We start from the raw sequence: 26,476 nt of genomic DNA on the forward strand, positions 1-26,476 counted from the left end.
CCAGCTACATGATGTCTTCATGGTTGGAGCTGTTTGAACGAAACTGCTGTTAGTGCTGTACCCGGCACTGAAAGCCTCAATAAAATGGTGCACTCATTGAGCTCCATATAGAAAATAGCTCATGCCACAGATGCAAACTGTTGTCTAGGTTGTCTCGGCCAGCAGTAAAACACAGCTGATCTTCATCATTTTCCGCACTAAGTACAAAACTGTGTCACTGGCGGTTGTTGTGAAGAGCCTACTGCCAGAACATAGATCAGGCTGCCTTCCCAGTTCCATGCTTGTTTAACAATGTGAGTGACACAGAGATCCATGTTTGCAGAATGATACTTTGTGATCATTTTTAGCAAATTTCAGCATCACTTTTCAGAAATAGTTTAGATGTCAGCAACTGTTTACAATTAAGGCAATTTGATATTTACACACTGAAGAAATATACTTTGTAATACAAGCACTTGGGCAGACATCCTAAATTAGTTGTAGTCTCACTTTTGCCTGGAATCAATAATATTTCAGGGTTATCGCAGCAAAGTCTATCCTTCACCATTTCCTTCTACAAAATCATAGTAGAATCAAATGGTACCATTCAGAAAATCTAGACAAATGTAGTAGCACACATTTACTTTGGCCTGTGGGATAATCTTTAACATTAGACAGCATGTGACCTGATGTTAGTCCATTTACTAAGTAGCTTTTATTTTAGTAAAGAAGTAAGAGTGGGAGAATTCATAAGAAAAGAGATTATATTAGAAGAAACAACTGCCTTCAAAACTGATGTAATTTTGTAGGAATATCAACTACCAAAACTATTGACAATAATTCTGTAAGTCAATGTGGAATGTCTTCTGTCATAGTAGTGCACTGTAGATGGCAGATGAGAAAATCAGTCTAAGATCAAAACAGCTCTGGTCTGAAGACAGACAAAAATATCAGACAACTCTAGAACAACTGTTGTACTTTTTCAAATAAAACACCTATTAAGGAGCCATGTCCCTAAAAAAAGATAGCAAAACTAACCTAAAAGAGATATCTTTATGCATTTCTTGTATTTAAATGTAATACTTGAACAAAAATGTTAACAACCCAAAAATATTTAGATCCAAACAGCACCTACTAGATTCCTAAACAAAATTACTAGAAATTTAAAAATATTGTCACTGCGTATTTTCACATTATAGATTTTGACATTATTAAGGCAAGAGAAAACGAAATCTCATTATTTCAGATTGAGAAATGACAGATGTGCAATTTCAGCTTTAGAAATGAGAGCTTTTGCTGTTAGTATAAATGATAAATGTTGGATGTTGCTGGATTTTAACCACAGCAATCTCTTTCAAGTTTGCTGTCAACATTCCCAGAGGCATTAGTTTAGAGATTTTTGAAAGACTTAGCTTATCCGATTCAGCTCTGCTGTACTCTTGTATATAGCACTAAAATTTTCTTCAGATTTAAATTCCAATTTAGGTCTTTACATAGAAAAGCAAATAAGTTCATACTCCCAACAGCCTAGATATGCTTACAGTAAAGAGTTGAGTTGTGCTAGAGTAGAAAGTATTTTAGTATGTAAAAAAAATATCCAAGATAGAATCTTATTTAGGGATCACTTTCATTCAGGTGTAAATACTAGCTCTAAAGCAATTTTTAAATTAAGGTACATTAAGAATAAAAGTGTTCTGAAATTTTAATTTAATCATAAACTGCTTTCCACTCCTTCTGCTACTACTTTTCCTCTACATCTGCTTCTAAATTCTACAGTTAGATCAAAACCATAGGAATTTGTGTGATGTCCTTCTGCACATCCATTTTTAACAAGTCCGTATCCCTAGATATTGGCCTGTAGCTCACATTAACTTCGGTATCAATTGCTTCTGTGGGGTGAAGACAGGGCTTAGAGAGAGATGAATATGGTACTAACATTCTACAAACATGGCTTTAACATAGTCATAGCAAAATTTGACTGTAACAAGCAGTCCCACATAAATTAATGAATAAATTTTTCTGAGTGCTGTTGATATGATAATGTATTCAGGTTGCATACTACTCATTTTTAGCGACAAAAATTATACCAGGGTAATACTGGCATTTTCATTCAAGAAAAATCATTCAGTGCTACGCAGTGCAGAGACTATGCCTTGTAAGCTAGAGATATGCAGATCTCTTAACTCAAAAATTGATTTTAGAACAGCAGTTTCTTTGTTGTATGGGATTTTCATGTATCTTCTTTATTTACTTTGTTGGAGAAGCTAATAAAAACATGGCTGAGCTTTGAATATCCAAGGAGTACCTTCACCATCACTGAAGACTGGCTTCCATCAAAAATTTGAGAAGTAAATGTAAGAAAACACTGTAAAAATTTATTTTTTATCCTGGACTAAGTTTTATTTTTATTTTGACATTTCTTCTTAGGATGACATAATTACATAATAAAAAATAAATTATTTTGGCTATCAACTAAATATAATTTCAAAAGTAATGAAGTACTCTCAAGTCTGCTGTAATACATTAAGGAACTGAATGGCATAAAATTTATAGCTTATTCAAGTGTCAACTATTTGATGCTGAAATAGAGGGCCAGTGCATTTCTAAAAGCACAATAATGAACAACTGTATTTCAGGACAGCATTAAAAAAAAAAAAAAGAATGCCTGATAGCTTGTCAGATTTGTATGTACTTAGTACATATATAAAAAGGTTCCTGATTTACCAAATGCTAAACAGAACTGAGAAACAAACCACCATTTTTTTTGTATGATACCACATTTGTTGATTATTGAAAACCACTACTTTGGGCAAGAATTGGGGAACAGGTAATTAAAGTGTAGAAAATATCTGGGTACCAGAAGGGACAGCAATTTTATGATCTGAAATATACAAAACGTTTTATTTAAAACTTATCTGGTTTTTTACTTTAAAAACTGAAACCGGTCAGTAGAGTACTATTTCGGGCCAACATGGAAAAAATGTTATTTCTTAAACCACAAAGGGACAGTTTCACATATTGTCATGAATAGAACTTGAGCCTTCAGTAAAGAGAAAACAAAATTCACTTTGTAATAAGAACCTCTATCAAAGGTGGAAGAGAGACAAACATTACGTGCTATCTAGACTGCTGTGCCAAGAGGGTAAATTTAAGAAAAATTTCCTGGCTTTGGGGTCCATAAGTCTACTCAGTAAAAATTCCTTTTTTTTTTTTTTTTTTTTAGTGTGGTTTGACTTCTGTTATTCCAGCTCTTTAAAAAAATTTTATAAAAGGATATAAAACTCCACAGAAAACCCAGTCACACAGCCAATGGCAAATATACTAAGCACTGAGCATATTTAAAGTCTTAATGCTAAAATTATTCACCTAGCAGTAATTTCTGTCCTGCATAGTACAAAAATCAATTCAACACTTGATGTAATAGTGAGGGAGATCAGATTGCTTATGCTTAGTTTTCTAACACTCTAAAGCAGTAGTGATACTGTTTTAAGAAAGCATACTTCAGATTTCTAAGTTACAGGTGACGAAAAAATGTATAAAAACATAAAAGTGGAAGATTTTTACAAATTTCCTAGGAAAAAGAGAGGACAATATTTTTCTGTGTATTACTTCTCAGCTGAGAAGGTCCATTCTTAAAGGCCAATTCATTTACCAAAAGGCACTTATACCTCAAAAATCATTTGAACTTCAGTAAAATGGGTTGAGCGTACATCTATCCATCAGCAATCCACGTACCAGACCCCATTACAACATAATGTGTTTTGAGAGCATGATTTACTCTTTCATAATATATTTTAAAGTGACCTTTCTATATTTTGGCCATAATTTGTAAGTACCATAAAATCTGTAAGCTGGTGACATTTCATTTTGCAATTTTTAATATTTCAGCAGAAAAGCTGGATAAAATATTTTCAATACTGTATTTCCAGCTCTGCTCTGATCTAATTAAAAAAATAAATTACAAATGTTGGATCCGCTAAAAGTAAGTTTAGTTTATGGTAACTGTGGCTTGAGCTAAACACTGCTTCATAACACCCACCGTCTTTGTAGAGAATAGAAGTTTATTTGTTGTTTTTTTCTTGTCCCTGTCATTTTTGTTGAGATCAGAAGAGATGGATGTGCCTGTTTTGCTTTCTTGACCTTCTGAATAAACAGATGTGCCAGAAGTCTGCAAAAAGCCAATGCCAGCGCTGCTGTGCACAGCATTACACACATACAAAAGGTAAGAAAAACTTTTTTAACCAAATCAGATTTTTTTTTTTAATTTTAAGCAACTTAAATGCATAGAAAATGAAAAGAGAACAAACTCATTTTTTTTCTCATTTCCATGTCTGGTTTTGATGTTGTCAGCACGTTCTGTTTGAAACAGGACAAATACAAGGTGGTTGTTAAGTAAGTGCATTGTCCAGAGAACCCACTGTGACTGCAAAACACTTAAAAATTTTTAAAAAAAGAAAAAATAAGGCCCTGTTTTGAGGTGGCACATGGTGACCTGTGAATTATGCCTGAGACACCTACAGTGCTAATAAATGACTGTTTCAGAGAAGAAATAGGCTTCCTAAATAGAAAGAAGTCTAAAAAAAAAACTGGTTTCAATGGCATTAATGTTGCTACAGTACTCTGACAGATTTGGCAAATCGTTTAAAGTACATTAGTAGTGACTGAGCCAGAAGCACTCGAGAGGAGAATAAAACAAGGACGATCAGAAACACTTGCATTTCTTTTGACAGCAGAAAATTCTTCTGTGATATGCTATTTGAGAATCCTGTAATGCAAAATTATATCCAATTTGTTTAGAACATAGATATCTGAACAAATAAAAATGTGCAATATCATATTTCCATATAATTTTACAATCAATATGCCACATCTTCTCTAATAGAGAATAAAACAGAATAAATAAATAATCATTAAACCCTGATATTAAAATTTTTACAGCCACACAGCAGTGTCATTCCACACTCTTAATACAGAAGGGTGAGATTCAGATGCTTTAAAGTGCCTTGCCAGAGGCCATCTGATAAAACTGCTCTGGCCAGAAGAATAATTCTAGACAGCTTATAACAGATATATGCTGAACCTGAAACCAAGATATGAATTTTCAATAATTTGAGAAAATTTTGCTTTATCACTTCTTTCTTAAATGATTTTTGCAAACTGAAGAACCTACAATCACAAATGTGTCTGAACAACACTGTATAATGACTCTCATAATAACAGGTATTTTCTGGATATTTTTTCATTATTAATAATGTTATTAAATGTAATAAAAAGCCAACTGTCAGAACAATTCCTGTATAGGGATAAATAAGCTCATAGCTAAGATCAATGTGACAGGTATTTCACTTCATAATATTTCAGGAATACAATAAATTTAGTCTAGGAGTATTGGAGAAATAAATACAAGAGAATAGCAAAATCCCAGAAAGCCTTTGGTGTACAAGTCACGTACATTTTCATAAGACTTCATCAGGATCACTCTTGGTGTTCTTTCATTTCAGTGTTTGGCAATTGATGAATCATTAAGAGTGCATCACTCCTACAGCAGATGGAATTACTACTTTTCAAAACCAAAAAAAGAGTGGAATGGAATTTACCACAGAGAAAACTGGTGTGGTTTCATAAGTGTTCTACTGCTTTCCTCTTTCTGCTTGCAGCTTCATTTCACTGACAGCAACGTTGGTAGAATCTTCCTTGGTAGCACTTGTATCAAAAGGAACCATTCTTTTAGTAAGTGCTAGAAATAAGTCACACAAAAAAGTAATTAAGCATCTTCAAAGAAACACATGCAGTCAATGACCTTAGAGGCCTTTTTGAACCTATGATTTTCCAATTTTGCTGACTGACCATTGATGCTTATTTAAAATATCAATTTCATTTTTCAATATTATAATTTATGCAGCAAGTAATACAGTATTAATAAATATTCGATATTCACAAGACTATGAATTGAGAAACTGACTTATTTTTCTAGAGAAATAGATTTTAATACTTTATAATACAGGCACGGTCAAGAGCTTTCTTATACGGAAGAAACGTAGACTGCATTTTAAAAATATTTTCTAATTTCAATAAGATATTTTCCATTTAGTTTTCCAGAATTTTTGTTTAAATAAGACAAAACAAACCTCTCAAAAAATTTCTGAAGGACTATCTTTACCAACAGCATGGACTAAAGTCAACAAGTGACACTGAATAGGTGTTCATATGCTGCCATACTGTGTATATACCTTCACAGCAGGTTTCTTATATAATGCTTATTTCTAAATACATTATGTTGCATCAAAATCTAGACAATATAAATTGACAAAACATCTTATGCTAACAAAAAAAATCCAGATGTGGCAAAAGGCAGAAATTAAGCAAAGGAAAGCAGATATCAGCTTATACAACACACCCTTCTTCTAATGGCCTTTCTTACATCATAAGCATGTAAGAAAAGTGGTACTCCTGATTGTTTGTAATAAATTGTAGAGTGCAATTTTTAATGATCCAGCAAAATTGTAGCAGTATATAACCAAAAATTATTTAAAAGGGAGCAAGACTTCACAGTTTGATTAGAAGGAGTGACATGTTTTCACTTTCAGAAGGAGAATGAAATCACTCTGTTTGGGACATTAGCATAACAGTGAGTTATAAGTTTGCAGCATAAAGTTTTCAGTATTGGTCCAAAACTGTGCTACTGTATGCTATTTCAGTGGTACCTCCTGCAGACAGTATGAAAGTAAGGTGAAAAACAATGAAGTTCATTGCTAAACTAAATCAATTTGCGTTTTTCTAAGTGATGATGTCAGGTTTCCAATCATTCCAGATTCTTATGCTTAAGCAGCCTTAGAAGGTTTTGTTCTAGAATGGTGTGCTGTGGCATAATGATGTTGCAGTGTCTTTTTACTTTTAATTATGTTACTTATTTATAAATGCCAAAACAAATAGTCTTAAGAACTTATAAAAAAGTATACAAAGAGGGATAAAGAGAGGCATCTGCAGTACACTGCAGGAGTTAATTGTTATGACAATAAAATCTGCATTCAGGACAACTTGTTTTCATTCAACCACGATATCATTCACAGTATACATCATGTTGACACAAGAGTGTTGTCAAGCACCAGAGCCTAAAGGTCAGAGAAGACTGAGACTTCAGCTACAGAAGTTGGGAAAACTGGTGGCTATTTCCTTCTCTGTAAAGTCACAGCTTATGATGCCCTGGAACATAAATTCCCAACAACAACAGAAAGCCTGTAAGACATATACAGTTTCTGGGAAACCATCCAGGTTAAAAACTCGAAGTGATGAAACGTACAAAGAGAAAGGCAGGATTCAATTCACAAAGCTAATGCAAAGCATGTGTAACTCTACGGACTCCTGTAATAAAAATTTCAGGAAAATACAGTGGCCATTAAAAACAGTTTCTGAGGGTTATTCTTTAGATAACAACTACTAGTGACTTTTTGGAGCAACCGTTTTGGGCTGATAATAATGCAGACTGCAAACCATGTCTAATGAATGCTTCCTTGAATAAATTATTTTCTCAGTTAAACTTCTTCCTTTCTAAGAAAATGGGTATAGAAATAAAAGCACATTCCCACAGCATCTTTTGAAATAGTTTGTAATGGAAAAGCTGTTATAGTTGCAGAAATTATACTAGAAACAAAACAGAATGTTAATGTTAATTACTTTTCCTTTTAACTGTTTGCCGCATTGGCAAGTTTTTAGGAAAGATATATATGGAAGGAGATTGTTGTTCCCTTACTTATTTTCTCATATTATTCGTCCTTTCTTCAATCACTTCTAAGATCCAATCCCAGGATCCCCCTCACAGATAATTAAATTATATCAAACATGTCTTCTCTCCTTCCTGGTGCTCTCTACAAAGAGACTCATATTGGGAAGGAAGTTTCTAGTACTATTTATTGACTCTATAGTTTGTAGGGTTTCATGAATTTAAAAAAGATGGAATGAGGAAACATAAATCACAAAGGCTTGCAAACAGTTCCAAAAGGTAAATGAAAAAAACCCCCAGTCCATTCTCTCCTAAGAAGTTAGGAGATAATTAATCACAGAAAATAGATGATGACATCTATAGGTAGATTTATTAAAAGCTACAGGAGATTTGGGAGCAAAGATCTCAAATTATACTTCACTGTCAAAGTCTCAAATTAGAACTAATTAATATCATTACTGAAATTAAGAGTTCATGGTTCACTGTCATGACTGAAGTAGCTGACTTTATCATTTGCCACTCACAGGAAAATCTCCTTAGTGTTAATACCACTGCAGAATTTTCACTGCTCTCAGGAACTATAGCAACAACTTCAAAATACACATTTGACTGGTGAAGATCAGGTTCAGCATAAAGTGATAACAGGTCACTAACCAAAGTCTGTGGAGTAATCCACATACCTTACTGCCATAACCACTAAGCAGTGAATTGAATCACTACTGTCTTTCATTCATCACTTATTTTTCAGATCCAGAAAGCTTAGTGCTTACTGCTGATAAAAGCAGTTGAATAAGAGAATAAATACATAGAACTGTTTAATCAGATTGGCATTCAGATCACATGGATCCTATTTCTCTTAAAACTGCCTAAAATTTATTAAAAAGTTTTAAAGAAACAAAGTTCTAGCAAGTTCCTTTCACGTTAAGAAATATAAAGACATTGTAATATTTTAGGAACATTTATGCTGTATTTTTAAATTTCAGTAAGTTTTTGCAGTGGAATCACTCTTGGAATTGTTGAGATTGGAAGTGACTGCTGGCATGGGTTACTTCTTTTCTATACCAAAAAGAGGCTGAACTGTACTTTGATTTGCAAGACTTTGATGGGGATGAAGTTTGGGAAAAAGGAAAAATCAACTCTGAGTCAGGGTAAAGTGCTCCTGAAACACAGATGGGATGGAGGCATTTGCTCTTATGCTTTATACCCATTATTGTTATTCGGTATGCTCTGCAAAAAGATACTAACCACAACCCACAGATTGTGAAAGGAAAATAAACCAATTACCTTTAACCTCATCAGATCAACTCAGGACTTAGTAGTGAGCAGTAATGTACTCCAGCACTCATTCTAAGATGCAGCAGTTTCAAAGTACAATGAAGCCTGAAATATGACTTACTACATAGAATGCTACTTACTGAATAGGTTGCCAGTACACAAACTGTCTATATTGAAAAGAAATGGAAGGTGATACCCTTCCGAAGAAAAGTATTCTGATACTCATGTACTGATATGCTCAAAAAAAAACCCCCTTAAAACCTTTTTTTTGTAAGTTATTTTTGACACTTATGCAAAGATGTGCCTGTACCAGATCAAGACCTACCATGTCCTATCTTTTATTGAGCAAGTTCCTGCTGTATCAGAGATCCTGTGACTTTACACGACCACAAGTTGTATATGCATGAGGGGATAGAAAGAACAGTTAACAAACACTATTGAAGTGGAAACAGTGAATTTAGCTTTTACTGTGAAAATGCTACACAAGCATGAGCCTAACAGGTACCTATGAAAGATCTGGGAAAGAACATAGTTCAGGATGTCTTTGGTGCCTGAAAAGATACACAGCTTACAGAGGTATGATTCATCACGCAGAGATTCAGAATCCAAGTGCAGCCCTATTTTTTGGCACAGGTTTAAGTGATGAACAGAATATATTGTAGGTCCTAGTTGGAAAACCCCAAACAACTATCAGTACTGCCTAGATGAAGGCATCTATTCAGTATCTAAAGCTAAAACACAAAAGGATGCTTAAGATGGTTCTAGCACTTCTTTTTTGAAAAGTAAAGTGCCTTACTTTTTCAAGTAAAAAAGGTGTTACAAGAGGAGAATACGGTACTTGTAGATTTTTTCTGTGATATAATACTTACAACCTGAATCTGAGAGCAGTGAGCTGGACAAAAAGTTGTTTTGAGTTTGCCAGCTAGAAGAATGAGGAGCCACTTCTGTATCAGAAATCTCAGCATCCATTTCCACATCCTATGGGAGCCAAATAAAAATAATTTTATCTGTTACTATCAAGTAAACTTTAACAAAAAACATAGAGTAACATACATACAGGCATATGCTGTGATTTCACACATGCTGGAAAATACTGATTTGAATTCTCAGAATTCTCAGTATTGCAGTTAGGTTAAAACTAATTTGTATATGAATTTCATTCCCATTTCATCACTATAATATGTCTGCAAAAAACTGCTTTGCCTTGAGAAAAGCATTAGTGGCATTGCAAGTCTTTGCCACTACAGTAAGTTGTAAAAATGCTCTCTTTTCGGTTCACATCACATCCACAGTTCAGGGTAAATCATAGTGGCAGGGCAGACATCAGTGAATGATGAATACCTAATCAGTTCACTGAAGTTCCACAAGTAAGTAGTAATAAATATTAAATGCATTTTCCCTGCCATTGAGGAAACTCAAACTTCATTGATTTTTCATATAAAAATACCTGAGGGTGCTTTTTAATTTTTTTGTTAAACCATTAAATAAAGTCTGAAGTACAATGCTACTGTTTATGACTAAACCTATACAGCATAGGAAAGGAAAAGGAAAGTCACTTGGTCTATAAGCTAAGAAGAAAAGATAATTTTAAAAAGGTCATTTAAACAAAATCCCTGAAAAATCTCTATTAGCTCAGCAGCAAGTAGTCTCCCGTTACAATACCATCCAAAATAAGATTAAAAGTTTGGCATGGTATCCAAATTACTCAGTTCCTTGAAATAAGAAGAGGTAATAATGCACAAATGCATCAGTTCATAAAACACTCAATTTTGCTACTGAGTTATTATCATAAATAGGCTCAGTGAATTTTGTTAAAACATTTGCAATTTATCACTCATGCTGATACTAAGTTTTGTAAAATAAATAGAAAACAAAATAAAATTCAACATTAATTTAGAGTTACAATGAACTTTCGTTCCATTACTGAAGAAAGATTTACTCCTATTAAGACTAATGGGAATTATACATATTAATCCCCTTATGTGCTGATGAGAGACTTAATACCTAAGGTGTTCATAGCACAATAACAACTTTTAAAGAATACAAAAAAGGTTTTGTCGTTCCATTCTGCTTCCAGAAATGCTATCTTAGAACAGAGCTTTTAAACAAGCAAGGTGCTTCTACCAGTATCTGTGCACAAAATGGTTTTATCTTTATAGAAATTTTAACTTACAGAATGTGTCTTTTCTCATGTCCTTCATGGGCAATTACATCTGTATGCTGTGTTTGACTAGATGGTCAATTATCTGTAGCTGGGAAACTGTCCTAAAATATTTGTATCTCTCCATAATAATATTTATCTTTAATTTTCCTCTAGCTTTCTGTTTCGATTTAGCTTCTATTGGTATTAGTTTGTAGTTATTTTATTTTAAAATGTTATTTTTACCTTTTTCTTTTTCCCAATTTCTTCTTTATCTGCTATCACTTGGCCTTTTCTTAGCTGAAAAATCAAGATTGTTATACCTGATGGTATTCTGCCAGCCTCTGGCCTCCTTTTATTACTGGAAATCTTACATTTCAACACATACAAATAGCAATTGTGATTTTTCTGGGCTTCTAAGCAACAGGTATTTTATAGCCATCTGACAAGACTACAGAAGAGCAAGAAGATTGAGTGTGGACAAATGAAATCATAGGAAAGGAAGAAAAATAACTGCCTTTAGGGAAACATTTAACTGTGGTTTAATTTTTCCTCCTTAAAATGAAAAAAGGCTGGGACACAGGATTAGATCATGCCTGTCGAAGATTAATGTTGGCAAGCAAGCTGAAAGAAGTGCATTATAAGAAAGGCTAGAAAGAAGACCATAACACAGGAAAAAGATTAATTCCACAGGTAATTTTATCTAAAATCGTCAGCGTAAAAATTTAACAAGAAACATGCACTATCTTATCCCATACCAAATATCTGTCTACTTTGTTGCGCAGAGACACTATGTTGTGTACAGAGCGTGAATCAAAAATATCAGAAAGAATGAACTTTGATGCCTTCAAACCTACATTCTTCCAGCAATCAATTTTAGAGACTCTCAATTGACAAATAGTAAAATAAAAAAAATTAAACAACTTTAACAAAAGTTAAAGAGCTTTTTAGTCGAAGCTAGCCTGATCACTGAAATCAGATTAGCACCCGCCTGTTACTTGGTTTTGAACATTCTGTTCTATTTGTAAAAGCCGTGACAGCAAAGAGTACTCTATGTCATGCAAAAACCCAATTAGGCCTGACTAAATGGAAGCCATTAAATGCTTTTCGTTGTCTAAAGAAAGAGGATTCCGAATATAGAGTTCAAATCACACAAGCTCAGTAAGTTCAGTCAGCTTAGTGCAACAGTATGTTCTACTATCAGGCGATGGCATTCCACTTCGCTTTTCAATGTTTTCTGAATTTCAATGGCTATTGATTTAGTAACTCTTTTGTGGAGGCAAGAGAAGTTCAAGAAATTGAAGATTATCATCAGTAACAGACTGAAAGTGAATGTGCCCTGTTTCTTCAATTCTTTCTTAGAGAAGAGCAAGATGGCTTTTTCAAGTAGCTTAATAGCTTCTTACAACAGCAACTTACTAAGCTAAAATATTCTGTATTTATCTTACCTTTTCCACTTTTACAAAGACATACTGGTAAGTATGTCCTCATTCGACAGAAGGAAGATGGCTACGGATGAGGCGGAGAACATAAACATATTAAAGTTTTGACAGAGTGTGTGTGATCCTAGACTTGAGCTCAACTGCTTAGAGACAGAGGCATGAGTCATTGTCAAAGAATCTGATTTGACTGAAATAAGTAGCAGAAATACTAGTAAGATTCTCTAGTTCTGATTACTTATTTCAATCACATTGATAAGAAATTGTAGTTCTGCTGAAGCAACCTGTTGTCACAATGACATGCAGCAAAGAGTGATATGACAATGAACAAGCTAATAAGATGAGAAAGAAAGTGTGTTAAAAAATGGAAAGGTGAACTCATTACAGGTAATGTTTCTAAACAAGAGCACTGGATTTACATTGCTGGGAGGTAGTTATTCATGTTTAGCTCTGCTATCAGTCCACTAAGTGACCTTTAGCAAATCACTTCCCTACCGTTTTCCTGGATTTCATTTGTATATGAAGAGGCATCATATCTTTACATTGTAAAGAATGTAAAGATCAACTACTGAAAAATTACTATATGTGACTCACAAATTAATCATCCTTTTCATGGAGGAAACAGGTTTCTATATCTATCTTTTACTTGAAAGGACAAGAGAAAATTGAACAAAACAGTTTAAAAAATTGCTGTAGACAGAAATTTGATGAAGCAGGTAAACACTTCGGAGTATTAAGACACGATAAGACACTTTTCTGCGAAATTTGAAAGATTTTTGTGAAGTATCCATGGCACTTTACAATGAAGGCAACATTTCTGTCATCAAATTTCATGCCGTGCCAATATAGCTGCCATTCCATCAGCTGTGGCAGCTATATTAAATAAAACATTTATGTGTGATTTTACTCCGTGTTTGTACTAGGAGTTAATATACATCAAATAAGGTTATGTTGCTGATTGAAAGTAATTGGGACACAAAAGTGGAGTACACACACGTACCTTGACTTGCTGGTCTCTTTGCTTTGAATCTTCCAGCTGTTGCTGTAAAGAACTCACTATCTCTTTATACTTCATATACCTTTCCTCAATCATCTCCCTTCGGCAATGGGACTCCTAGAAATTATTGAAAAATCTAGATGATTTCACAATGTGAAAATTAGTTAGTGAATGTTGTCTGACTGTTGTAAACACAGGTATTGTAAACGATTTCCCACACAGCAAGAATGAGTTAAATATTAACTTTCAGAGGCTGAAATACAGGGGCCATATGAAAGCATAATGTTCTGTACAGAAAAATAATGGTAAAATAAAAATAAGTTAAAATAGAAATGGTCTCATCCTTAACTGGTGAATGACTACTTATAACTCTTTCCAAAACTCAACAATATCATACCTTTTAACAAAGAAATTCTGTAATGGTGAAAAATTAATTATAGTACTGTAGAAACAAGCACTTGAAGAAAAAAAGGTTCTAAGGATATGGACTAAACAGTATTTTCAATAAGAAAACCTAATGCTTCTCATGAACAAGCTAATGATTCACTTGAATTAAGAGAACTCCAAGATAACCTGTGAGGTTTATCAAAGATTTACTTTCTCTTTCCTTCTCTCTTCCTATGAAAACATTAAGGGAAGAACTGGCTAGAAGTGGAAGACAATGACTGGCTTTGAAATATTTCATTCATGTATACCATTTGAGAGTGAAATGTGCTATTGTACAAAAAAATCCAGTGTTATTTTTGAATAGAAACATTAATGAAACTCCAATCTGACATCCTTCTCACAGCAATGTTAAGCAAGAAAGGGCAAGTGTGAAGAAGGCTGTAGATACCCCACATTCAAGCCTTTGCTTTGCCTGCTGAGAGCAGAATTCTTCCTTTAGCAGAAACAGAAGACAAACACCAACATCTGTCAGAGCAAAAAAGCTCTTCTGGAGATATCTGCACATGAAATTAAAACTATATATCTCAATGATATTTTTTGTAAAAAAACCCCAAGCATTTTAACCAGCATTTCCATTCCTAACTCTGTTAATAATGACAGCAATAAAATTATTAGCTGATGACCTCAGGCAGAACATTTAGAATAAACAGTGCTCCAAGCAATTTTCTTTTGAAATTTTTATTACTACCTCAGGATGAAAAATTCAATATAGCAAATCAAATGCAAATCATTATGCATTTGTTGATCTGTGGTTTACCACTGATTTAAAATTTATATTTTCCAAGGAGGTTCCAAACCAACTTCATATATGCAAAGTAATTACGGCATAGGGGTTTAGCCACTTAGCTACTGAAGATCTAATCTGAGGCTTATCATTCTTGACAGTATGTCACCACTACTGTCAATATGTCTCAATGTGTCCAAACACACCTTGATTTGATAGCAGAACTGAGAAAATAAATTATAATTATTGTCATTATGTCAAAACAAACAAAAAGCTGTAAAGGTCATCTATCTTCGTTCATTATGTTAAATATTGAAATAATTTATCTAATTACAAAAATTTCATTTTTTAACATGTAATATCAGAATTTACCACTCGACACAAATATTCTGAACCAGTAACTAGCACATGACCCATTATGCCCTGTTATCAATGTTTGCCTACATTTTGGAGCATCTCACTAATGTTACTATTTAGAACTAAATTTATAGCCTCAAGTAAATCTGTATAATCATGAAAATTAATTTCTGTATGTTTTTGTCTATATAACATGTGCATATACAATTGTAAATATGTTATTAAATAATTTATCTGTACATTTAGAGAGAAAATTAATTAACTAAAATATTTTACAACTACTGAAAGAGTCAAATAAAGTCCTTCTCACTCTAGTATCTTTCAAATCTTCTAACAGGCTCAGTTTCTCAGGAACAGACTCCAGATGGTCTAAAGCTGCTCGAGTGCTCTAGAGAACAGAACACAAGTTAAAACATAAAAAAATAATCAATTCTTTCCTTCATATCAAACATTAAAGCCCTATTGCAGCTATGGAAACAGGTTTATAGGTACGTATGTGTCTGTAAATTGAACAGGTCAACAGTAAAAAGGTTGTTAAGGAAAACAGTCACATTAAAACACATAGCACAGCTTCCTTAATTTGAATCTCCATGATCGGTTACCAGTTTATTGAGTAGAACAATACTTATCTACAATTTTGGAGTTTATGTAGCCTTCAGAATGAAATTTTCTTTTATTGCACTTCAGTGAGTAAAGTACATTTAAAATAGTAAAAACATCCTTCTATTTTTTTTCAAATACAAATATATGCAATGAGTACTTAGCTAGATATAGAACAAAAATTTCCTATTTTTGGTTTAGACACATGGTAGGCACTTCTGAAAAATGAATTATCACTCTAGGGAAAGTTAGGGTTGGACTCAAGATTTCACATCCACACCCAAAACACAAAAATCTAGTCTATTGCAAGCTGCAAAGAACTGAAGAAAGTAAGTATCATGGTTTTGGGTTTGGACACAGACGAAGTTGGTTGGTCATGCATAAAGAGTAGTCATGCTCCATAGGCCAGATGCCTCTGCAGCTTCTCAAAGGTTGTCCTTCTATTATCTGCTGAAGAGCCAGTAAAACCAGTACTGTTTGCACTTTCTGAACAATTGGTATTTCCTCCAGAATTCTATAAATCATACCTCTTTGGATAAGGGTCTGCTAACCTGGTATTCAATCTACCAATAATGGGCTTCATTAACCATATTACTGCCTTGGTACTTTAAAGGAAAAATCTATAAAACAAATAAAATTCATCAATCCTGAAGTCAAATATCATTATGGTGTAAAGTCTATGCAAACTGAGTTAATTTGCCCTTAATTACAAAAGCTCTGTTACTAGTCTTAGAAAGTCTCAATCTGACCAACATGAAAAACGTTCCATTTAGATCCCATATTTAAGATCTAAAGAGACTAAATATTTCAGTCACAACAGGATAAGAAAAATCAATGGGAACCTCTCAGCCCAAGTGCAATCTACTCAAAAAGATGGAGATGATGAGTGGAGAACTAGAATGGAACAGAATAACATAAATGCAGACACACCATCCACTTAGAAGCAATGATGTCTGCTTTGCTGTCAGTTCCAAACATTCAGTTTTTAAGACTGTAAAAAATATTTTTCCCATAACAAACAAAGGTCAAGTTTCATAAACAATGGGGTTCATTTTTTATGGAGAGAGTAATCAGACATTGGAATGGGCTGCCCAGGGAGGTGGCGGATTCACTGTCCCTGGAGGTTTTTAAGATGAGACTGGATGTGGCACTTAGTGCCGTGGTCTAGTAACCATGGCGGTGTTGGATCAAGGGTTGGACTCAATTATCTCAGAGGTCTTTTCCAACCCCATTGATTCTATGATTCTATGATTTGCAGTTCACAGGACTGAAACTGTAACTGATATTCAGTCCCAATAAACTCAACTAGGTAGAGAATGTGACACTCGTTCTTCTGTAATTACATGTATGCAAAAATATTATGTACACAGAAGTATTTCTCTATTTTCTGTAATTAGGAAAAATTTGTACTGACAGATAATATGCTGACAATATCAGGGTATATTTCTATAAAACAACCATATGGTTAAATCAGTTTTCCAGATATTTGGGGGATCTTTTCCTCTGAGACTCTTAAGTTTCAAATAATATCTCCCATTTTCTAGGAATAAATTTTGACCCTTAGATTGTATGCTTAGATAAAAAAGACTCTCTTATCCCACTGTTACTTTCTGCACCAGGAATGCAAAATGCAGGAGAGAAATATTTGGGAATTCCCAAATCTGACCCTTTTATCTCCGGATAATTTCTATACTTCACAGTAGAGTAGATGATGCAGTGCAGAAGAGAAAAAGAATACATTACAGTTAAATGTGTTAGAACAATAACATTATCACAGGTAAAGAATTTTACAAGAGGGTTGGATGAATTGTTGCTTCAAGAACAATAGGAAGAATAAATCACCTACAAAATGGGGTAAAAGGACTGACTCGCAAGCAAGGATATTTTTAGATTTTAAGAATTACAGGAAGAACTGTCAAAAGTGAAACAGAATAAAAGAAAGATTGTAGTCATTTAGTGAGAACAGGTAAACAGAAATGAGACAGGGAAAATAAGGTGAAGATTGTTTAGGTAAGAACACAAAACCAGAATGAGTCGTTTTGCTTTTCTTTTATATTAACACATTCATTCAGATTTTTAAAAATTTACAGAATTATACAAGAATAACTATATTAAGTTATGCCTGAAAGATAGGTAAGTTATAATAAATAATATAATATGCTTCCTGAAATGGACAGCATTGAGGACGCACAGTATGAACAAGTCCCTAATAGCAACATCGAATACTGCCCATGGCAAATGTTGCAAAATGCCTGAAAGGACAGAAAGGTGCTTACTTGTGCCAACTTGCAGCAAATAAAGTAGAGCAAATCAATTTTGCAAAACTCAAAGTTAGAATTAGTAAAGGTTACTTCTTCCAGCAAGAAAACATCTGCTGCATGAGAAAGGAAGTTCAGTGAATTTCACACTTAGCTAGCTGTGTTTGGACCAAAACTACCATTTATTATCTTCATAAGAAGTCTTATATTTTAATGTGTAACTTAACTTGTAATAAGATTTTTTTACTTGAAAAATTCACCTAAGATTTTATAAAGAAAAAAGAGAAAAAAATTACTTTTTCTGTAACATGCATGGTTCTTCACCAAAAAATAATTACAGAATCTGCAGTTATATATTAATAATGAATATATAAAGTGGATTCTTCTTCATATTTCTGGACACAATCAGGCAGGAGGCCTACACATTACATTTGAAGTGGTTTTCACAGATTATAGTGTAGAAATGTTTTTATAGCTATAAAATAGCTTCTTTCTTCTTTTAATTTTTCAAATGCCTCTAAACATCTCTGCTTGAAAGTAAAATTGCCTAGAGGTATCTATCAATCTCTAATGTTTTCCTCTTATAAGAATCAACCATTTCACTTTTACCACAGTAAAGCAGTATTCATTCGTATTTTGTGCTTCTTTTACAGTGGCCATATGTTCATCAAAGTAGAGATTTTACACATCATTAACTTATGATGAGATGCAATGTTTGCTGCTTCTTCCCAAAGTAGCCCCTGGTACTGGTCTGTATGTGGGCTTCTAAGCTGAGACAACAGACCCTAAGGAATACAAACTTAACTATATGTGAAGCAAAATACTGAATCCTAATGTTCAGCCATGATCCTAGTATCACACTGATCTGATGGAGACATGTCCACAAAATTCTTTTACTTTGAACACCAGCAGCTCCTCTACCCTGTCAGAAATACAATGCTTCCTCACAGGAAATAACCCCAAAATTGTAACACCCTACAATCTCTCTTCTTGGTCCAGCACCAAATTAAACTACAAAGATTTTAAACTTATGGTATGTATTACCTAACACATTTTGCTAAAGTCTTTTACTTATGAACTGCAGAAAAATATAAATTTGAGATGTCACATAGTTGAAATAAAGTTTTCTGGGACACAGGACAGACTTAATGGACTGGCTCCTCATCATGATATAACTGTACATTCAATTTATAGCATTTTTTTTCAACTACAAAGATTTTTTTCTTTTCCCCCCACTATGCCCCATTTTAATAAAGATGACCTGTGATCTATTCTGAGCAAAAAGGGAACTTAAGCCCATGCCTTAAGCCATCCTATTTTTCAATTCTTTCTCTAAATTCCAATGCCAAGACCTCATGTCTGTAAACAAATTTAAGGAAGATGTTAATCATCTGTTCTTCCAAAGTCTCTCTTAAATATATCCCCTTTAATTAATGCACTTGTTGTAGAAGAAAAAATAAATTAGCAAAATTTCCGCTAGTCCTCATTAGTTACATTATTAAATGTAATCTTGGAAGCAGAAGATCAGCCTTTGCGTTATATGCGTTATATACTCAGCCCTTGGTTTTTTGGTTTTGTTGAGAATCATGTGGATAAAGGATGACATAGGCTACTTGGATTTCTGAAAGGTGTTTTAGATTCCTAAAATTTAAACCTAACTTCACACTCAAAATGATGGGCTCTAAGCTAACCGTTACTACTCAGGACGTAGACCATGGGGAAATGATACATATTACCAAGAACCTGCTAATTCAGTGCTCAGTATCAGAAAAGCAAAACAACACTCAATTTAATCAGGAAAGGAAAAAAAAGCTAGAGAAACTATTACTGAGTATGAATCCACTTGCACCTTGACTACTGAGTGCAGAGATGGACTTTTATCTCAGAAGAGAAACACGGAAAGGTCAGAGAACTACAATAAGAATGATCAAAGCCATGGAGTACTGTTTCCAAGCAAGAAATTATTAAATACACTTACTCTAAAGAACAGGACTCTTCAGCCAGGAATTGAGATGCATGAGGGGAAAAATAACCAATTTGCACAAAATCACATAAAGAAGTCACATAAAGATAGAAAATTTTATATGGCTTTAAGCAGAAAACTGTGCAAGTTAATGAATGAGGAAGACCATGGAGCAGTTCCAAATTCATAAAAACTTCATTTCAGTCTGTATGTCTTTGAACAGCTGGAATCAGAAGGAATGAGTGGGAAACAAAATATATGGCAGTCTTGATCATACAGTCTTCCCTAAGCATTTTATTTTGACTATTGCTGTGATGTCTATAGCTGGGTTAGACTGATCTTTGCTCTTAACCAGAATGGTTCCTTTTATATTCTAAAATTCTCACAGTCTTCTGAGCAGTTTGTGTAGTGACTTGAATTACTCATATGCAAATACTCATATTTTCAGGGACAGAAATGTGTGCCTCTCCCGTAAAATTGATGAAAAGAAAGGTAGTGATGTGCAAATAAAAACAGAAAATGAAAAAAAGCCAAGTTTGTTAGGGGAAATGCAATAAAGAAGGTGAGAATAAAACACACTCTTGAATGGGAGGGAAAAGTGATGAAAGAGCTTCTAGCTGGCCTACAGAATTAAGGTTAATTCTGGTAATTAATGAAATGCACAGCAACCTCCTCAACATGGTTCAAATGCCATACTTGTATCATTAATGACTGCACTCTATTCTATTAAAAGAGATGGATTTAGCCACAAAGATAAAATGTGAAAAAGGATGTTAGAAGCACCTGACACAGGGGGCAATTAAGTACTGTTAAACTTTTTCCCAGAAATTGGAAAGCCCTATGTCATAATGCATACAAATAATCCTAAAGACAGTGATCACATCTGTGTGCTTATGTTTAACAAGCAACAGCAGGCACTGACTGACTCAGTGCACCGATGGTACTGATAAGAGGAAAAAGCACCGGTTGTACTGAGGAAGTATAAATGGTATTTTACTTAACAGCAGTCTCTTCCATAGACTGAGTGCTATTAATCTTTCTGTTTTTAAAATAAAGACTATTTACTTTAAAAAGGGGCGTTCTATGTTTTCACAGAGAATGATAAAATAAATTACTTATTTTCCATGACTTCATACAAACACTTTGATGTTTAAACTGCATGTGAACAGTTAATCCTCCTATATTGATGTGTTCTTGGTGATAGACAGTTTCACACTGTCTCAAGGGACAGATCCAAATCAAAATCAGACACATTTTATTTTTAGTCTCAAAGCTGCAATGCTAAATGCAAATAAATCAAAGCAGGTTTGTATATAGTACTCTTGAAGTTTGCCTTTATAGTTGATATATTGAAAACATATAAATATAAAACAAACTTCATTTACTTTCAAGTACAGTGCTCCTTTCTTTTCTGAGGTAGGTAAAAACAAACAGCTATCTGTATTGTACAGATACTTTTTTTAAATTAGAGTTGACTAAAGTACCAGTTACCTAATCCCCAAAGATTAGCCATAAAAAGATTAAATGCGATGTAATTTTAACTGACTGCAATGCATGTCAGCAGGCACTTACTCACAAATCAGATGAAAGATATAATGTTAGAGGTGACCTACAATGGCTTATTTTTAAATGACCCTAGCATATTGGATACTTAAATAGCAAGAACAGGATGCACTCAGCATGTATAAAGGTATCCTTTGCTTTCCCTGTTAAGATCCGTAAAATTGTCGACTTTGCTCTCCAGCTCTAGACTGAGACATCATATGCTCTTCTTCTACACAGTGTGGGTCTGCTTAGGAAGCCTGAGGTGCCCTGCTGACTTTCATATGCCAGGCAAACTCCATGATAGCTGGGACATTCTGTGCATAGTACATCATATATTGAGAGGGAACATAGAAAACAAAAAAATGTGTTTTGTATCTTTATATTCCATGTATACCACTACTCCAATTGTACCACTGTTTTTATGATTTCAGCACATCAAGAATCAATTTTTCTATACAAAGGCAACACATATAACTTTATCAAGTTACAAAACAGGCATGTTCAATTAGCTTTTTTTCTATGCTATACATCGTTTCATGAAAGTTTTAACAAGTAAGATTTTTTTAAGCAAAAACTACACTTAAACTAATGAAAAACAAATGGCCTTTGCTAACAAAAGCATTGCAAATGTCAAACTAATTGAACATTTAATTTAAGACTCCAGATGTTTTTGAATGGGTTGGATCACATTTTAATTAAGGGAGCTTCATGAATGCTTCCTTTCCTGTTTGCAATGGCATGGACTGTCTCTTTTCTCATTCATGAGCACGTGAATTCCCTGTGCTAACTAGGGGAACTGCTTACATGGGAAAATATTAGGAAAGGGGTTTATGAATTTTCAGTTGTTTGATGCATACTAGCAGCTGAAAACATGGAGGAAACAGTGTGGTCTTTTGGCAAGACAGGTTTCTGTGAATCATCAGCTAGTGCTCCAAGTACTACTGGGCATCTGTAAGACTAGTTTTTGAGAATCTATTCTTTATCGCTTATTAAGATTTTGATCAGAGATATCCAGACATAATTCCTGGAAATTAAAAGAATTATAACACAAGAGAAGAGTGTGTAAAGTAAAGCAATATTAGGGGGAACACATTCTTAAAAGGCATGACTTCCCTGTTGCTTATTCTTGAATGCCATCTTTAACATTATGGAGCATTGCAGGATAAAAATCTTTACATGTAATTTATGTTAAAATTTTGTCTGCTAACAGTATTTCATCAAGCCTTCCAGAAAGCACTACAAAAATTCAATTAACACAGCCTTCAGGGGAAAGAAGAAATACTGTTCGATTTTTCAGGTCAGAAAAACTGAAATACAAAGAGAATTCTGACGGCTGTGTTCCTAAGGTTATAATTAGATCAAATATAAAACATTTAAATCTAAAATTAAGGACATAGCAGTAGAAACATTTAGTCAGTAGTCTGTTGTCAAACAAAATTCAACTTATTTTGTGATATATAAACCAAACCAATAAAAATAAAGCAAGCACGCTATACCACATATATCTATGCCTTCAGAAGTTATAAACCTCCTATTCTGTGAAAGAACTCATAGATACATATTCCCCAGATGAAAGGGCAACATAATTCATATGAGGAGCAGCTGAGGGAGTTGGGGTTGTTTAGCCTGAAGAAAAAGAGTTTCAGGGGAGATATTATTGCTCACTACAGCTACCTGAAAGAAGCTTGTAGTGAGGCTGGGATCCACCTCTGCCCCAGGCAACTAGAGACAGGACAAGGGGAAATGGCCTCACTCTGCTCCAGTGAAGGTTCAGCTGGTCATTAAGAAGTTCTTCACTGAAAGGGTTATCAGGCGTTGGAACGGACTGCCCAGGGAGGTTGGTAGAGTCACCATCCCTGGAAGTGTTCAAGAAACTATGGGATGTGGCATTTAGTGCTATGGTTTAGTTGACATGGTGGTTTTTGGTCAAAGGTTGGACTCAATGATCTTGGAGGTCTTTTCCAACCTTAGTGATTCTATGATTTCTAAAGAGAATCCTGTGGATGGAAGTCATAGGATCTCTCTTTAAAATTACATTTACAAACATATATCTACTCTGTTAAAAAAAAAAAAGTGAAGAACACTGTATACTACTACACCTAGTTCAACTAACATAAGTAACTTTAGATAATGTAAGTCTTTATCCTGAGATTTTGACTTTCCCTAATTAAAAATGGAAGGATTTTGGTTCACTAAACCCTGGAAAAAATGTTCAATATTTGCAACATGTGGAACACATTTTCATAATTTTGAAAGGAGCATAGATAGAGAATGCAGGGGTTGCACTAGCAGAAGTGTTGCCAGCAGGTCAAGGGAAGTGATCCTCCTCTAGTCAGCCCTGGTGAGACACATTTGGAGTGCTGGGTCCAGTTCTGAGTTCTCCAGTACAAGAGAGACATACTGCAGACAGTCCAGCAAAGGGTAACTAATTTTTTGAGGGACTGGGCATCTCTCCTGTGAGGAAAGGCTGAGAGAGCTGGGATTGTTTAGTGTGGAGAGAAGGCTCTGGGAGATCTCATCAATGAGTACAAGTACCTGAAGGGAGGGCGTAAAGAAGAGGGAGCCAGGCTCTTTTCAGTGTTGCCCAGTGACAGGCAGTGGGCACAAACTGAAACACATGAGGTTCTTTATGAACACAGGAAACGCTTTTTCACTGTGAGGGCAACGCAGCACTGGCACAGGTTGTCCAGGGAGGTTGTGGAATCTCCATCTTTATATGGACATACTCAAAAGTCAGCTGGATGCAGTCCTGGGCAACTGGTTCAGGGTGACCCTGCTTGAGCAGGGGGACTGGACCAGATGACTGGTAGAAGTCTCTTCCAACCTCAATAATTTTGTGATTCTGTAATATATTATATTTCTGATATCACTGTTAGAGAAACTATGAAGTTATTAGACCAAGTTGGTAGACATGCATGGTGATTTTCTGTCAATAAACAAATACAAAACTGTCATCCTGACCATCAAACAAAGAGTAGCTTAATAAAATTTACAGTTACCTATATTCTGTAACCTGCCTCTTACAAGCAATTTAGCACTTAATTCCTAGGTCAAAAATTTAAATATTTAAAAAATACACAGATAGATATTCTTGATTATGCTTATCTGTAAATTGATATCGTACTGATGGAAGCCTATTCAACCTCAGGCGACTGAAGGCCCACACCAAGACCTTAAACCATCTTGTCCGGGAGCTGCTTTATGCTGATGACGCTGCCCTTGTGGCCCACACAGAAACAGCTCTGCAGCATTTAACATCCTGCTTTGCAGACGCTGCTGAGCTCTTTGGGCTGGAAGTCAGCTTAAAGAAGACTGAAGTTCTCTATCAACCTGCACCTCAGGAAGTCTTCTATCATCCCCATATCACCATTGGCCAATCAGAGCTCAAATCAGTCCAGCAGTTTAATTACCTAGGTAGCCTCATCTCCTCAGATGGTAAGATTGACGGAGAGATAGACAACAGGTTAGCAAAGGCATATAGTGCCTTCAGAAAGCTTCATAAAAGAGTTTGGCGAAATAAACACTTGAAGAAAAGTACCAAGATCAGTGTTTACAGAGCCATAGTGCTGTCTACTCTCTTACATGGATCTGAATCATGGGTCATCTACCGCCGCCACCTGCGACTCCTAGAACGCTTCCATCAACGCTGCCTCCGTACAATCCTAAACATCCGCTGGTCAGATTATGTGACCAATACATCTGTTCTAGAACAAGCAGCAGTCACAAGTATTGAGGCCATGTTACTGAGAACACAGCTGCATTGGGCAGGGCACGTCCCAAGGATGAAGGACCACCGCCTCCCTAAGATCTTGCTTTATGGTGAACTTGCCACCGGTTGCTGCAAGAGAGGAGCCCTGAAGAGGAGATACAAGGACTCCCTGAAACAACATCTCAGCCTTGGCCATATTGATCACCATAACTGGTCTACTCTGGCCTCCAATTGGGAGGTCTGGAGACATACTATCTATAACGTTGCTGCTTCCTTTGAGAAAGCACGCAGGATCACCTTTGAGGAGAAAAGACAACGCAGAAAGAATCGTGCCTTGCAGAATATACCACCTAAGGAGCCTTTTTAGCCACCAGTGTGCTTGTAACAAACATGGGTAGAGCCCTTCTCAAATCTTTGTTCGCAAAGCCTAGCCATGATGAAATTTAGTAGTCCAAGTCTCAATGCAATTATATAAATATTTTCAAAAATACATCATTTTATTTCTTGCATTATTTAGTAATTATTTTTAACAAAATAGTGAAGAACATTTCTAATAGAGCATAATTTAAAAATCATGTTATATATCAGTTTTTTGAGGAAAGGAGGATTAGGAAGGCAATATTAGAAATATACATATATGTTTAGCTTGTGGACTTTGTGCAAGTACACAGCCTTAAATGAAATCCATAAATCAGAAAATCTTATAAATCTATTTATTCCGCATTTTTGGTTTCCAATCTGAAACCCTGAACTAAGCAGAAAGTGAGAAGTAAGTATGAATGGGAGAGAAAGGCAATTGTTGAAAAGCGCATACCCTTAGCAGCAAAAGAAATTCTTTTACAGTAAAAAAAGTCATAACGTTGGCAGAACAAAACTAGAGGTGCTGTATTAGCAAAAAACTGAAAGAACAAGCAAAGCACCAAGTAGTAGAGGGCAGAGGATGGACAAGTATTTGGGTATTAAATAAGAGCAATAGATTTGTAGGGTAAGAAGACAACATCCAGGAAGAAGGAAGGAGAAAGGTGAACATCACAAGAAAAGAAACAGCTGGCTGCAAGCACCATCAGGAGGCAGAAGTTACTTGGTGGGAGTGAGCAGAGGAAGGACTCAGTGAAGCCCCACGAAGGGAAGTGGCACACTGGCTCGCGGATGAAAGGAAAGGAAAAGGCGAGGCAGGCAGGACAGAGGACCTCAAACTGCTACTCCTCTCCTGGTCGTTTTTATAAGATCAAAGAATGGGTGCATTCTGGGAGGACCAGAAGACCTTTGATGTAATGGTAGTTTTGGCAAGACACTACAGAAGCAAAACAAGGGGAAAAGAAA

General features: G+C 35.0%; 1 protein-coding gene across 1 annotated transcript in view; it reads right to left on the bottom strand.

Annotated features, from left to right (window-relative positions):
- Positions 1–3,209: 3,209 nt before the first annotated feature.
- CEP128 (centrosomal protein 128) overlaps positions 3,210–26,476 on the bottom strand; it is a 105,572-nt gene continuing 82,305 nt past the window's right edge. The window contains 4 exon segments of the mRNA XM_032690265.1: positions 3,210–5,716; positions 9,844–9,952; positions 13,554–13,667; positions 15,389–15,466. Of these exon segments, the coding sequence (XP_032546156.1) occupies positions 5,610–5,716; positions 9,844–9,952; positions 13,554–13,667; positions 15,389–15,466 (408 nt within the window). The 3' untranslated portion in view covers positions 3,210–5,609.

The sequence above is a fragment of the Chiroxiphia lanceolata genome, chromosome 6, assembly GCF_009829145.1.
Source record: "Chiroxiphia lanceolata isolate bChiLan1 chromosome 6, bChiLan1.pri, whole genome shotgun sequence".
NCBI lineage: Eukaryota > Metazoa > Chordata > Aves > Passeriformes > Pipridae > Chiroxiphia > Chiroxiphia lanceolata.